Source organism: Lepisma saccharinum, chromosome 8, assembly GCF_977018435.1.
Source record: "Lepisma saccharinum chromosome 8, izLepSacc3.1, whole genome shotgun sequence".
NCBI lineage: Eukaryota > Metazoa > Arthropoda > Insecta > Zygentoma > Lepismatidae > Lepisma > Lepisma saccharinum.
In genome coordinates, this window is record NC_139236.1 from 59,912,398 (window position 1) to 59,925,885 (window position 13,488).

General features: G+C 37.3%; 1 protein-coding gene across 3 annotated transcripts in view; it reads left to right on the forward strand.

Moving 5' to 3' along the window:
- The first annotated feature begins 7,184 nt into the window (after positions 1-7,184).
- The window catches only part of LOC145991033 (transmembrane 6 superfamily member 1-like), a 115,555-nt gene continuing 109,251 nt past the window's right edge, over positions 7,185-13,488 (forward strand). For 2 of the 3 annotated variants that reach the window (XM_083126716.1, XM_083126717.1), the window contains exon 1: positions 7,185-7,273. In XM_083126716.1, the coding sequence (XP_082982842.1) occupies positions 7,240-7,273 (34 nt within the window). In that variant the 5' untranslated portion in view covers positions 7,185-7,239. Of the gene's footprint in view, positions 7,274-8,632; positions 8,721-13,488 lie in introns of those variants that run through there. The other variant, XM_083126718.1, reaches the window with a different exon arrangement.

Sequence of the window (13,488 nt, forward strand, 5' to 3'; positions counted from 1 at the left end):
GTTAATTTCAAAATGAGGGGATATTATTCGGAAATGTATTGAACTTGAACCTTAAAATGCAAATTACACTCAAAATTATATTCAAAACAAATTAATCTGCGTAATGTCCACACTTATTCTCAGCAAAATAAGCCAGGGAGTGGAAGAGGCGAAAATATTCGCACTGATGTCAGATGAAACAAAATACATTGCGAGATAGGAACAAGAAAGATATTTGTATTGCGGGCAGGTAAAAGAACGCTTTTTAGGATTTGCCACTCTTCAATCATTAGAAGCAGGTTCGCTTTTTCTACGTACATATCAAAGTCGAACAACTTCTTCCCAATAACTCCATAGGTGCATGTAATTGTGTAGCACAAACATACGCTGGAGTGGTAGAGTGAGAGGTGCACCAGGGTCAGAATATTTCTTGAATTATGAGATAACTGTAACCTTTTTCAGATTTCTATTCCTGTGATAACATTTCCCTGAAAGATGAAACGCAGATTTTGCCCAAAACTCTTCAGCGTTACGAAGATGGAACGAAAGTATTCCACTTAATGGATTTAGATTTCTTCGAAATCCTAGGAAAGTATAAATTGGCATTTCACAAGGCTCACACTCTAGTTGTATTCTTTCCAATGGAGCATGTGAAAGAACCTTTTCGTGTTTGAAACCTTTCAAATGCTTTGCTCCAAACAGGATGCCGGATGCCAGCTGCCTTATTTGGCTGTCCTTGCTATTGAGAAGAAATGTCAAGTCCTGGACGTACCGAAGGTGGGCAATGTGTTCTCCAAAGCACATACAGCAGAATTCTCCTACAGGAGAATTGCACTTCACTAAGTGACTTTCGTTGTTTCTAATACTTAGAATATTAAGAATATTAATTTCTTCCCACGTCATGTTTATTTTGCAAGATAATTAAACTCTTGGAATTTTTTTTCGTCATTTATACGGCTCATACCTTGAATATTTATATCAATAGTTTCATCCAGTGGCGCAGGAACGTTTTTCATTTGGGGGTACAAAAATTCAACCTTACATGTAATATATATATTGTGTGTGTACTTCACACATATATGTAGACCTAGGTAAAATTTGGGGCATGGGGAATTCCATTTTAGTCGCGAATACGTATAGAGTTTTTAATGCAAAATTTGCCTAAATAATTTTTGTTTATTTATTATTATCTATTTTTTACAATTTATGACTATTTAAAAAACATATTTCAAGACCAGATAACAATTCCAAAACATATAAAGTTCTGGAGCTTATTCTGAGCTCATTTTGAATTTAATGGGATTGAAAATCAAGTGTGTGTAATATGAAAATTGCGAGCAAAGCTACATGTATTAATTTTAATGCAGGTTACTATTTAAAGGGGGTGAGGAGGATTCCACCTCTTCTAACTTGATTCATTCCAAATCAGGAATAATCATTTCCCACCCACTGAATATGAAAATCATATTTTTAAATATATCGTACATACAGAATTCCACTTCAGTGGATATATATATAAAATATCATTAAACTAATTTATGACAGATATGTACCGTATGCAGTGTGGTATTTTCTCAGACTTCCAGAAGGTGTTTTACAAGTAGTTTTCTATCAAAATTCGAAAACTGTGCCCTGTCTTTGACGTACGTTAACAGCACTTTTCGAACGCTTGTTGACAGCTATAGCGTTGTGTTGCCTGTTTTTAAAAAAAAATGCTGAATCGAGATGATTCCCTATCAACTCGCAACTTTGAAATATTTGTAAAACATTTGACATAGTAATTATTTGTAATGTAACTAGCTGTACCTCATGATGCTCTTCAAACACTTAAAGTACAATCATTGCACTTGCAAAACCGAAATCCTTCATATCTCAGAGCAAGCAATGTTAGAGGAAAACCATGCGCTGAAAGATTTTTTTTAATCGTTGGTGAACAATATGAAGAGCTGATTTGAAGAGTTAGGTTTCTTTTCGTGTGTAGTCGTATTAAATGCAGATACATACATGTGTTTTATGGTGACATGTTAATTCCTCGTTTATATAAAAAAGTGAACTTTAATATAAGCGAAAGCATGTACGCGTCACCAGTCGAAGATTTTCGCATCTACGCGTACAAAGAAAATTCAATTCACATTCCCACCTCACTCAAAGACCTTGTGAATCCAATCCAAATTGTACATACCAATATCTACAGCTGAGTGTGAAAGCGGGTTCAGTGCCATGAACTTTACCTTAACTGATTAGAGAAATCATTTAGAAGTTTTAAACCTGATTTTTCTTTCAATAGACTCCCAGTGCATTGTTTTAATGTAGAAACATTTGCAACAAAATGGATCAAGTCATAAGCATTACAGTGTCCTTGACAAGCCAACTGGCTAATCATCGAACCTGCAGAGTCTCATTAATTTTGTGCATTCAATTGAATAATGTAATTTTGTTACAGTTTGACTTTAGAATTTAACTTGAAATGGTGTTTGCGTTGCATTCGATCAAAATTAGATTTTAAGAAATTTATGTCTAATTCTAAGCATATCTAAGTCATAGGTAAATCCTCCCCCTTCTGATAAAATCACAAATCGCACCCTGTTTTAATGTCTAGGAAATATCGCTGATCCATTTCAACTAGGAATGGTATCGAGATGAGACAAAATGTGTCACAACTCAAACTTTCACAACGTATAAGGTCATTAAAAGCAAAAACGTTTCTTAATAACGATTTTTTGCTTTACATTTTGTTTGACGCTGCGAACCATTTTATCCTGAATTGATGAAACCGAGCAGCACAGGCTTGCAATTGTCACTAATGGAATAACTTTTCAATTACAATAAACAAAATAAAAGACTTATTTCAAATATGAACAAGATATACGCTTGGTATGTCTGAACAAGACACAGTAATTTAAATATATTTTAAGTAAATTCTTCAAATATGATACCAAAGTTTCGAACGAGATCGTCTCAGACATCAAGTATCGTCTCGTTTTGATTTTGCAGACATTTATTTCAGTCTCTTCTCCAAATTTGAGACTTTTCTTGTCTCAGTACTCTCTATTTTCAAAAACAATCTCTTAATATATAGGTTTAAGTACAGCTTTCCGAACACCCTCTGACAAAGTTATGAAAATAATAGGTGAGAAACATTGTACCCCCCCAAAATTGGTCTGTTGTGTCGCTTCTCGAAAATAAGACGAGGCAGGAATTGTGGAAGTATTTCGTTTCGGAAAATTCCATTTGAAAAATTCAAAATGAAAGAATGTTAGTCATATACTCTTCTGATGCAGATTTTGCATCTACGAATCGACGCGATCACTTGTTTACAAAACATGTACCCCCCTTACACGATGGGTCAGTCGTCTGCAGCGTGATTTTCTGAAAGTAAACTTTAGCTCATTCCATCGTTCCACACACATTTTAAATAATTTTCATCTCCTTAAAAATATTTCCAAACACACAGATCAATGAACTTACTACAGAGCATTCCCACATTCGCTACGAGACTCGGCAGTAAGCGGCCCGGCGCCAGCGCTTGTCTTTCCCGCTGAACGGGTCCGCGACAGTCGCACGCTACAGTCTCTTTTTTCGCTCTCCCTGCCTTCGCTCTCTTTCCCTTTCTGTTGACGTTGCAGACTGACGCCAGTATAATCCTCCCTCGGAAGTTGTGTTGTGTCGTGTCCGTGTGTTGAAGATTGTGGCTTAATATGGCACCACAAAAGTTTACATTACAACAAAGGATTTATCTTATCGAGTGTTACTTCGGAAGGAGGAATTGTAGAGAAGTGCGACGACGTTTTGCAACGAAATTTTCTGGTGTTTCAGTTCCTCATAGGACCACTATATTAAACCTCGTAAAAAGTTTAGAGTAACAGAGTCAGTTTTAAATAAAAGTGGAAAGAAAAATGGGGAAATATAAAAAATAAAGTATACAAAGACAATCCGCACACCACCCGTGAGTTAAAAGGGAGTATTGTACGAGAAACCGGGAGAATTACAGTAGACGAACTTGCACATGTGAATACCAATTTCCCTCGGAGATGCCAGGAATGTGTTGCAGCAGAGGGACATCATTTTCAAGACCTCTGTAGTCAAGGTTAGTACACAATATGAAAACTGTAATTTTAAAAGCCGACTCTAGCGACTGTCGCGGACCCGTTCACCGGGAAAAACAAGCGCTGATGCCGGACCGCTTGCCGCCGAGTCTCGTAGCGAATGTCAGGGAATGCTCTGTAGTAAGTTCATTGATCTGTGTGTCAGGGAATGCTCTGTAGTAGCAAGCACAATGTAGTACATGCAGAATAAGTTCATAACTTATTGGAAAATAGTAAGATATGGAAAGTAATGCTTACAATTTACACTTTTTGTATTAAGCGATTAGAAAATATTAGGTTCTTTTAACAGTAGCATCTTGTATCTGACGGGGGGTTACAAGGGGGGTACAACTACAATCTTCGATTTAGGGGGTACAGTACACCCCTTCAAAAATCTATAGGTGTACAATGTACCCCTGTACCCCACCCCCGTTCTTGCGCCATTGGTTTCATCTCAAGAAAGACGATGAATTCCAATACTGAAATAGGCCACTAGAAACAACGCAACTTGCGGCAGTCGTAGTGATTTTTCCCAGAACTTCATCTTCGGGAAAAAAAGAGAGATGAAATTATCTCATGGTGTTAATTCGAGGTTTTGCGACCAGCACATTGTTAATCTGTGATTACCGTCAGCACAAGGGACATGTTCAGCACTTCATGGACTTATTAATAGCGATTTTATGTGTGATGTTAAAAAATTACACTTTAGTAATTTTGAAATTAAGTATAGTATCTGATTGGCAATTTGTCTCACTTTAATAAGTAGACTTGTGGTCTATATGTGCGCACACAGTGGCGGCGACAGAAAGAAGTAAATAAATGGGGGCAGAGGAGAATGCTGGTCAGTCACAGTTAGTATACACCTAAATAGCATACAAAAAAAATGAAAATTTGGACTAAAATGGTATTTAATGTAGCTTTTCTTGTTTGGTATGGGGTAGAGGGGTCGGAATTATCGACTAGGGGTACTTTACTCCCCTGCCCGTCCCCCTTCTGATGCCGTTGGTGTCGTGTTTACTTGTTATGACTGCGTATAGGGGAGACCAGGACATCATGATCCCTCTAAGGCAGAGGTCCGCAAACTCATCGAGCCATTGATCTACATGACGAACTACCAAGTGTGGATTGATTTTTTACGATTTCTTGGTTCATAAAAAAACTTCGAGATATGTAATAATTTTTACAGCACTAAGACGCAAGGGGCCTCGGGTTCGAATCTCGACATGAGCATGTGTTTCCCATTTGAGTGTCTCTTCATCAATTTCATCATATCACTACTCAATCCTCATGGTCGCCATTAGCCAAAATTGGCATAAAAGCGACACTAAATAACAAAAGTCAAATGAAATCACATCAAATTGTTATTTTTAATTTCTATACAACATACAAAAGCTGTCGTTTTTTAAAAGAAAGTTCATGTAAATACCTTTCTTATACTCTGTCCCAGCTAACTGTGGAGCAATGCTGCGCATAGCCTCATGAGAAAAGCGAGGGAAATCCGAGTGGCCTGAGCGAGGTAGTACACGCTGCTGGGAAGGCAGTCGCTCTCCTCCACTCCACGCAATTCCGTTCCCCTCACGTGTTCATTGGTGGAGACGTCTCGCGTCACTACTTGCGCAGAAACTTGATTTCGTTTGCCTGCTCTACAGTTAGCTGGGACAGAGTTTTTAGACACAGCAAAATTTAAAAACTTGTCCCTTGCTTCTTCGATGATGTTAATGAGAAGGATGGCATTCATTTTCGTCCAGAATATTGGTTAGATTGGGTGAATAGGATGTCACAGATATTGTAACTAGTTGTCCAGTTGTCTTATCTGTTCGCAAGAGCAGATGATTTTGCCACTCAAGTACTGCCGTTCTTATCTATAGTATAGGCTATTCTAGCCAAAACCCTCATGAGCTACTTGAAATGACACCACGAGCTACCTGTAACTCGCGATCGACGGTTTGGCGATCCCTGCTCTAAGGTATAGTATACCTTATTGCACATATACATCACAATACATTAAATAAAATCACATTTTTTGGCTCCTCTTTTGGAAATTTTAAATTGGATTAAATGCATACAGACCATTTTGCTCCGGGGGTAAAATGATTCCCTGCTTTTTTTTAGTGTGTTTATGTGTTATTATTCTTAGGTAGGCTATGTTACAACAATGTGTACTCGTAGTCAGACATTTAAACAATGTATGTTTTAAGGAGCAGCTTAGTAATAGAAGACAATGGCGAATTTAGCGGGAGGAGCACGGGGGCACGTGCCCCTACCAAAAGAGATAATCAAGTATTGTAAAAATGTATCATTATATTACAACACACAAAATGTTCGAGCAATCGTTTTCCAGACAGCAAAAGAATAAAACAAAGTCTAGCACAAAATATGAGCGAAAGTATTGTAGATCAAATATTTCCGATGTTCACGACGGTGTCTTGTGAGGAAATGCATTCTCAAGCTTATATCTTTCTTTACGTAATCATTGTTAATACAAATAACGCAGAACTATTTTATTTCACAAAAAAATCTACTAATGATAACATCTTATGATCGAAAAGTCCTGGGTTCATTTCCCGGTGGAGATGCATTGTAAGTGGTTCAGACTCCATTTTGAAGGCCCAATCCGATTACTTCATTTCGCCATAAAATTGACCTAAAACGAATCTTTGTAATCATCTTGATGTGAATTTTGGGCTGTTTTTAATAACTACAAAAATTCGCATATTGTATATTTCCAATTACACAACGTTGTACATTTATAGCATTTTCTCTGACCTTCCCAGAAAATAATTCTAGATCCGCCTATGGTATAAGAGAAGGTAGAATTGTACGAAACGCAATAATCTGGCAAATTGCAACACTATCCCTTAACTTACTTCAAGAACTCCTGAAATAACGTTATCAGCTGTGAAGTTTTAAGACATCGACAGTCTTAAAAATCTCAACTGAAGAGGTAGTTCATGATTTTACTACATTATAGCACCATAAACCGAGGAGAAATTAAGCATGATGTGATCATTTACCTCTAGAGGTTCATTTTGCTTTGGTATAGTGTATGGTACACGAAAATGTTTCAGGTCTTTGTTCTTATTTGCCCATGGTTGTTGTGTTATTGTTATTGCTCTCAATCCAAGTGGTATTTGACTAAGAACGTTAGCACTTACGACAAGGGGGATCCAGGAAAATGACAGAGCAGGTTGTGGAATTCATCCACAAAGGCAAGTTTCTGTTTCATCTTACGTCAAGTGGTGTAGACCTATTGGACCAACCAAAAAGCTTTAGTAATAAATTTTCAGATAACACAAATTCTGGGAATTTGAGTAAAATATGAATAGAAATATGGAGCGTAATAATCCTAATAATACTAATGTAAGCCATGTTGATGTAGGCTTACAATCTGCTGCATATTCTTGGCTACAGCATTGTTCTATGAACTTCATTAGACAATTCATGTGGTCTGTGCACATAATGTATCACAAAAATGTTCATACAACACTTCGAAAAAAATTAAGCCTGTTTGTTTTTCCTTTCACGCCTTCAACTAGCAAATACAAAACGTGTTCGGTTTGAAATGAATGGATTTCAAACGAGTTCTGGCTGAAAATGAAGTTTTCAAACAGAAGTTACTGCACTCAGAGAAGAAGTGGAAAAGTTTGCACTACAATTTTCGATAACAGCTTTCCGTTTACAAGATAAATGATGCACATTTATTTTGCATTTAGCAGGATTCAGTTTTGAAAATTTCGTATTTTCACATCGAGTTTGTACTATTTCAGTTAGCGTTAATGATCATACACAGCGTACTAATGGACATTTCACTTAAACAAGAAAGAAATAGGGGCAGTCGCTTCTAGGAAGCGTAGGATGTTGCCCCTTTTGCTCCTTCCTCAGTTTAGCTATTTATTTGTCTTTATTCCTTTCGCTGAGAGCCTATTTCTTCTCTTGATTTGTTATCACTATTTAATTTCTCTGTGTGTGGGCTGGGGGGGGGGGTCTTTTCTCTCTCTTCCCTGGCTCGTAGCGCTAAAAGGCCAGGGGTTCCTGATACGAATCCCGGCCTGGGCATGTGTATTGTTTGCGAATGTCGCTTCATCAAATTCATATCGCTCATCCTCATCGCCGCGATTAGCCAAAAGTAGCAGAAAAGCGACGCTAAATAAAAATAAAATATCTCTCCTGGTTTCTCTATCTATATGTAGGTGTGTGTGTGTGTTTACTATAAATGATTGGTATTTTCTAAAGTGGACAGAAGGGCCTAACTCAGTGAAGACGCATGGTTTATGCAGCTGCAACTCCTCAATATCGGAAAAAGAATTCTGTCCTCGTTTTTTTCTCCCTAGATTTCTCGTTTTGTGTGGTGCAACAAGCAATTATAAAAGTTCCTGGTTTACTTAAATGTCTACTTTTTCTATCGAGTGCAACGTCCTCCCACTCAAGCCTCAATGCTTCTACTGCAAGTTCTTGTGCCAACAATCTGTGCCTTTCCACCAATTCTCACGCAAGTCGCGGAGCAGGCGACAGATGACAACTTGTAGATCAACTGCTTGTCAACTGTTTGTGCATTCTGAGTTGATACTCTCTCTCTTCGAGTTACCTCGCGTGTACACGAAAAGCAACTATCGCCGTCATTTGTCATTCCCCCTCTCCAAGTACTTTGAGCAGGAGGTAAGTAATAATTTCCTTTCTTTAAATGCACGTATTCAATTAACGTACACATTCATACCTTCTGCCTGCTTTAAAAGCAATGTTTTGTTAAGATATGGCTTAGAATAATGATAATGACTACATTTAATTTTCCTACAACTCACATAATTCGTCGTATGGGAACCAGAGGAAGGTAACTCCAAAAATGCCGTCCTCAGTTTTATTTAAATATACTTAGTCATATTTATTTATTTAATATTTAACATATTTACATATGCATACTTTTCATTTCCTGTCGTATTGGTTGGAAACATAAAGCGGCTGCAGCCTTCACGAGGCCATTTCCGACGATTAGGATGAGCTTGGGCGTCGGCAGAAAGTTTTGCAGGGGGGTCAGGCAAATGATAAAAGTTTAATAGTAGACAAATAATAAGTATTATTACCACGGTTATAAATGTTATTATACAATAATAAATATTATAAACTAACAAAAATAAATTTTATTCGAAATAATAATATTATTATTATATAAAGGGGGAGACTTGATCCACAAAACGAGTGAATACCAGCACAATTATTTCCCTTTTTTTTTGCATTTAATGCAGTTACTATCTGAATGCATTTTTATGTTAACATTTGAACATGTCGTTCAAGAAAAGGCTTTAAATGTTAGAGGGATTTTTTTATATAAAGTGTGTTGTGTGACCTCTCACGTATACAACTGTAATTATTAGAATTTTGAAAACTGTGAAACCATTTGTTCCTTGGATTAAATGGTTTAATATAACTGTGTTCCTGTATTTTTCACTCAATGCATTTTTATTTTGATTATTCTGTTCGAATACTAACTAAATGAACTTTATTTCTGTTCTTAACAATAAGAGTAACAAACTTTCGGCTTTCTTGTATCCTTAAATGAACGATGTCAGTTTCCAGGGGGGGTCCACCGACCCGTTCGACTCCCCCCCCCCTCCCGACGCGCATGAGGATGAGTGATATGATGAAATTGATGAAGGGACGCTCACAAGGAACACCCATGCCCAGGTCGGGATTTGAAACCGAGACCCCAGGCGTCGTAGAGCGCTGTGGTAACCACTCGGCCACGAAGGTAAGCACATTTGATTGTTTACTTAAGTTAGGTTATGAACAGACAGCCTTATCGGAACTGGACCTACAATTTAAAGTGAGATCGGAACCACTGAGCAACGTGCGCCCACAGGATATCGTACCCGGGACCCCTTGATAACAGGGCAGCGACGTTACCAGTACGCCATCGTAAGAGCGTGGTCACTTTCGAGTAATCATAACTGTAACCTAGTAACTAAAACTGAGTTACAATTTAAGCAAATTAACTAAAACTGAATTACTTTTCATGCAAAGTAACCGAAAATGTGTTACTTTTGAAACAATGTAACAAACACTAGCTTGCTTTAACTTTTCTATTATACAGTATACCTCACAAAAAATTTTGAATATTGTTATATTAGGCAATAGAAGTTTGGAATATTATATTAAGCAATAGGTGATAAGCACGGTGGCATATGTCGGCAAAAAGACCAGAACGTCCACCAGACAGATACCATGTGTAGTTGAATTCCAAGGCTCTATCACCTATTGTCTAACGTAATAATATTCCAAACTTTTTCTGAAGAGTGTACGTATATCATTATATTTGGAAAAAGCTTGCATCCATGTGAAATGTATTTTACACGAAGTTCAGCTCACTTGTTATTTTCAGAAGGCTGCGAGGAATGTCTGGAGAACCAATTGAATGGAAAAATACTGCCGTACTCCTAACAAACTCTAATAAGTAAAAGCTAATTCGATTTGCAATTGTAAGTGATTAGGAAAATGTCATTTCACATTTCTAGTTCTTGTAAATCAGTAAGAGTATGGCGGATCGTGAAATTTTGGTACTGAGATTGGGAAGAATATCTCTCCGTCACTATTGTGAATTCGAAAGATCATTTCCTGGATCTTGAACAGTCCAGGAATTTTGAATAGTTCTTTATTTAAAATGTTTGTCAAAAATAGCTTGGAAACTTTAGTCTTTTATTCCACAAATACGAAAACAATTACTTCAGGGAGAAAAACCAAGTTGTTTTCGAGATTTATAGACCAACACACGTACGTATGTGTTAATTAGGAATTGTTAGTGCTGAAATAATATCAATGGCAATAATAGGTAGATACACACCGTTTATGAGAATTATGATCCTGTCAAACCCAACCCACGAGTTTTTGTCTCGCCACGCCCCTGATTTCACGTAACATTCGGGTTACTATTATACATGACTGGTATTTGGGGTTAAAAATTATGATGCACTATTTTCATTTTTAAAATTAATAAGTTCGAAAGAAACACAGATGGGGTTATTCAATATTAAGCACGTACTGTCGTAGACTAACATACCTATGTAATAATATAGCAAGTTATGTCACCGACATTTGGGTTATAATTACACCGTTGTCTGCCAGTGGTGTCATTATAACCCGGAAATATTCGTGACTGTACTTGTAAATTAATTGCAAGTTTATTAAGTAGATTAGTACTGCATTGGGGGTGGGGGATAGGGAGAGGAAGATGTATAGAACAATGCCCCCACATCTTGTTACGAAAATGTTCTATAGTAATTACTACTGTATTCGTTCCATACAATTCTGTCCATGAACCAGTTCCAGATCATTTGTAGTTTTACTACAGCGACACCAGTTACTACATTCTTTAAAACCTGTATTGCATGTGACAATAGAATCAAGTCTGTATGGTATTTGAGGAACATAAGTTGAATCGCACATATTTCTATTCATAGAAAAAGCTCTATTGAATAGTGGCACCCCAATGTTAATTTGCATCAAGATTAACTTACTCTCGTCCCCATCCGATCCCGATTATTCTGACATTATCCTTGTTCCTGTTCTTTTTTTAAATAAAGTATTGCATTTGCGGGGTCGTTGACCAACTGTACCCCCTCGAGAATTACTTTGATTTTTTTTTAATTGACAGATTTCGGTGTTTTACGTCATATAAAATTTGTTCTAGCGCACGGAAAATACAAATAACGGAGATATTTGATCCCAAAATGTTGCCCGCGTAAGTAAAAACCTGCCATCTCGGAGTGATTTCGCCACTCTAATTAGAAAAGAACCGGTTATTATGTATGCTCAATTACAAGTGCAAAAGATCAATGCCAAACCTAACGCTTCTAACCTAACGATGTAAAATTATAAACACCAATAAATCTAACACTCGTAACGACAATTTCACTTCTGTTTTGGTTTCATAAGTTTTCAGTCCTTTGTGTTTGATTTGCTTTATTTTATAATGCATTTATAAAACGGTAGGCAACGTCCCGTCTGCTTCGTTGTGGAATGTCGTGTTGGGTGCAATAGCTACTTCACTTATGCGAAACCATCTAGATGTTCTGCTTCACGCTAAGGTAACAGACGTACTTTACTTCACAATAACACATTTCCACGAGCTTAAAACAACAGAAAACGTTCATAAAACGCATAATCTTCACAAACCACACTAAATATTTCACTTTCTCGAGGAGTCACTGAGAGTCAAGGGTTCCGACATCGAAATTCCCGGACGATTGTATCTAATGTGGCACTACTGTACATTATACAAGTAACACAGAGATAAAATACAAACAATCCTTCCACAGTCCGAATTTTTAATAAGCAAATAAAATGGGAAGTATACTTATAAAACTTTCATTAGGGCCGGTTATCTTACTGCATTCACTGCTGACTTCAAGCGTGTAAACGCCACTAATTTACAAGTAGATTATGTTTCTAACAAACAGTAATAAAATATGTACTTACCTATATCTTATTTTCCAGCAAGGTTAACATCAAGCTTGCCAAACTACAGCAAGTAATAACACTATCACAACACCTCACAAAATCACTCTTCACGACACACACGTTACGCGAAATCCTGTTACCGTTCGCAACAACCACTCACAAGACACCATTTTACCAATGCAAGACTAAGAATGCCGAGCACAGGTTCTCTGAAGAAGGGTCAACCCTGAATGTGTACTGTTTGCGTTGTTGCAACCTATTTTCAACTGGAACGAGATCACCAAAAATACACTCTGCCTGCAATTTTCTTGCTCTTGAACATGAAGCAGACAACTCACTCAAATAAAAGTTTTCATGAGAGATTTTTGTGCAAGGGGAAAACACAAACCTGATTATAAACAACATTTTTAATTTCACCTCCAGGAGCAAGAATAAATAAATTCTTCGTGAACCCACCCTTGAGCAAGCAACATAAAATTGTCCAATGGAGAAACATGGCGATCTTAAATCCACTCCACAGTACTTAATAGGCTGCTCTATCTCTCTCTGTCTCAAATGTCATCTTGAATGTCACCAATTAGCTTAGCGACTCCGAAAACTATGGATTCGACACTAATGTAGGTCATTTTTTACATTTTATTTTTCACCCCCTCTCACCCCCATGCCGATAGGTGATGAAGTTGGAGTTGAACGGCATTGGGAGTGTCACTATTTATTTAGCGACCCCGAAAACTATGGATTCCACACTAATATCCGTCGTTTTCGTTTATTTTTACATGTCACCCCTTCCCACCCCCATCCCTAGGGGTGCCACGGTATTTCTTTCCAGATTGTAAGTGATATGTGTGCCAAGTTTGGTTGAAATTGCTCCAGGCGTTCCAGAGTTATTCCGGAACAAACATACATACATCGATTTATATATATATATATAAGATTCAACTACTCTCGTGTAATTTATGAAAAAATCAAGCTTCCA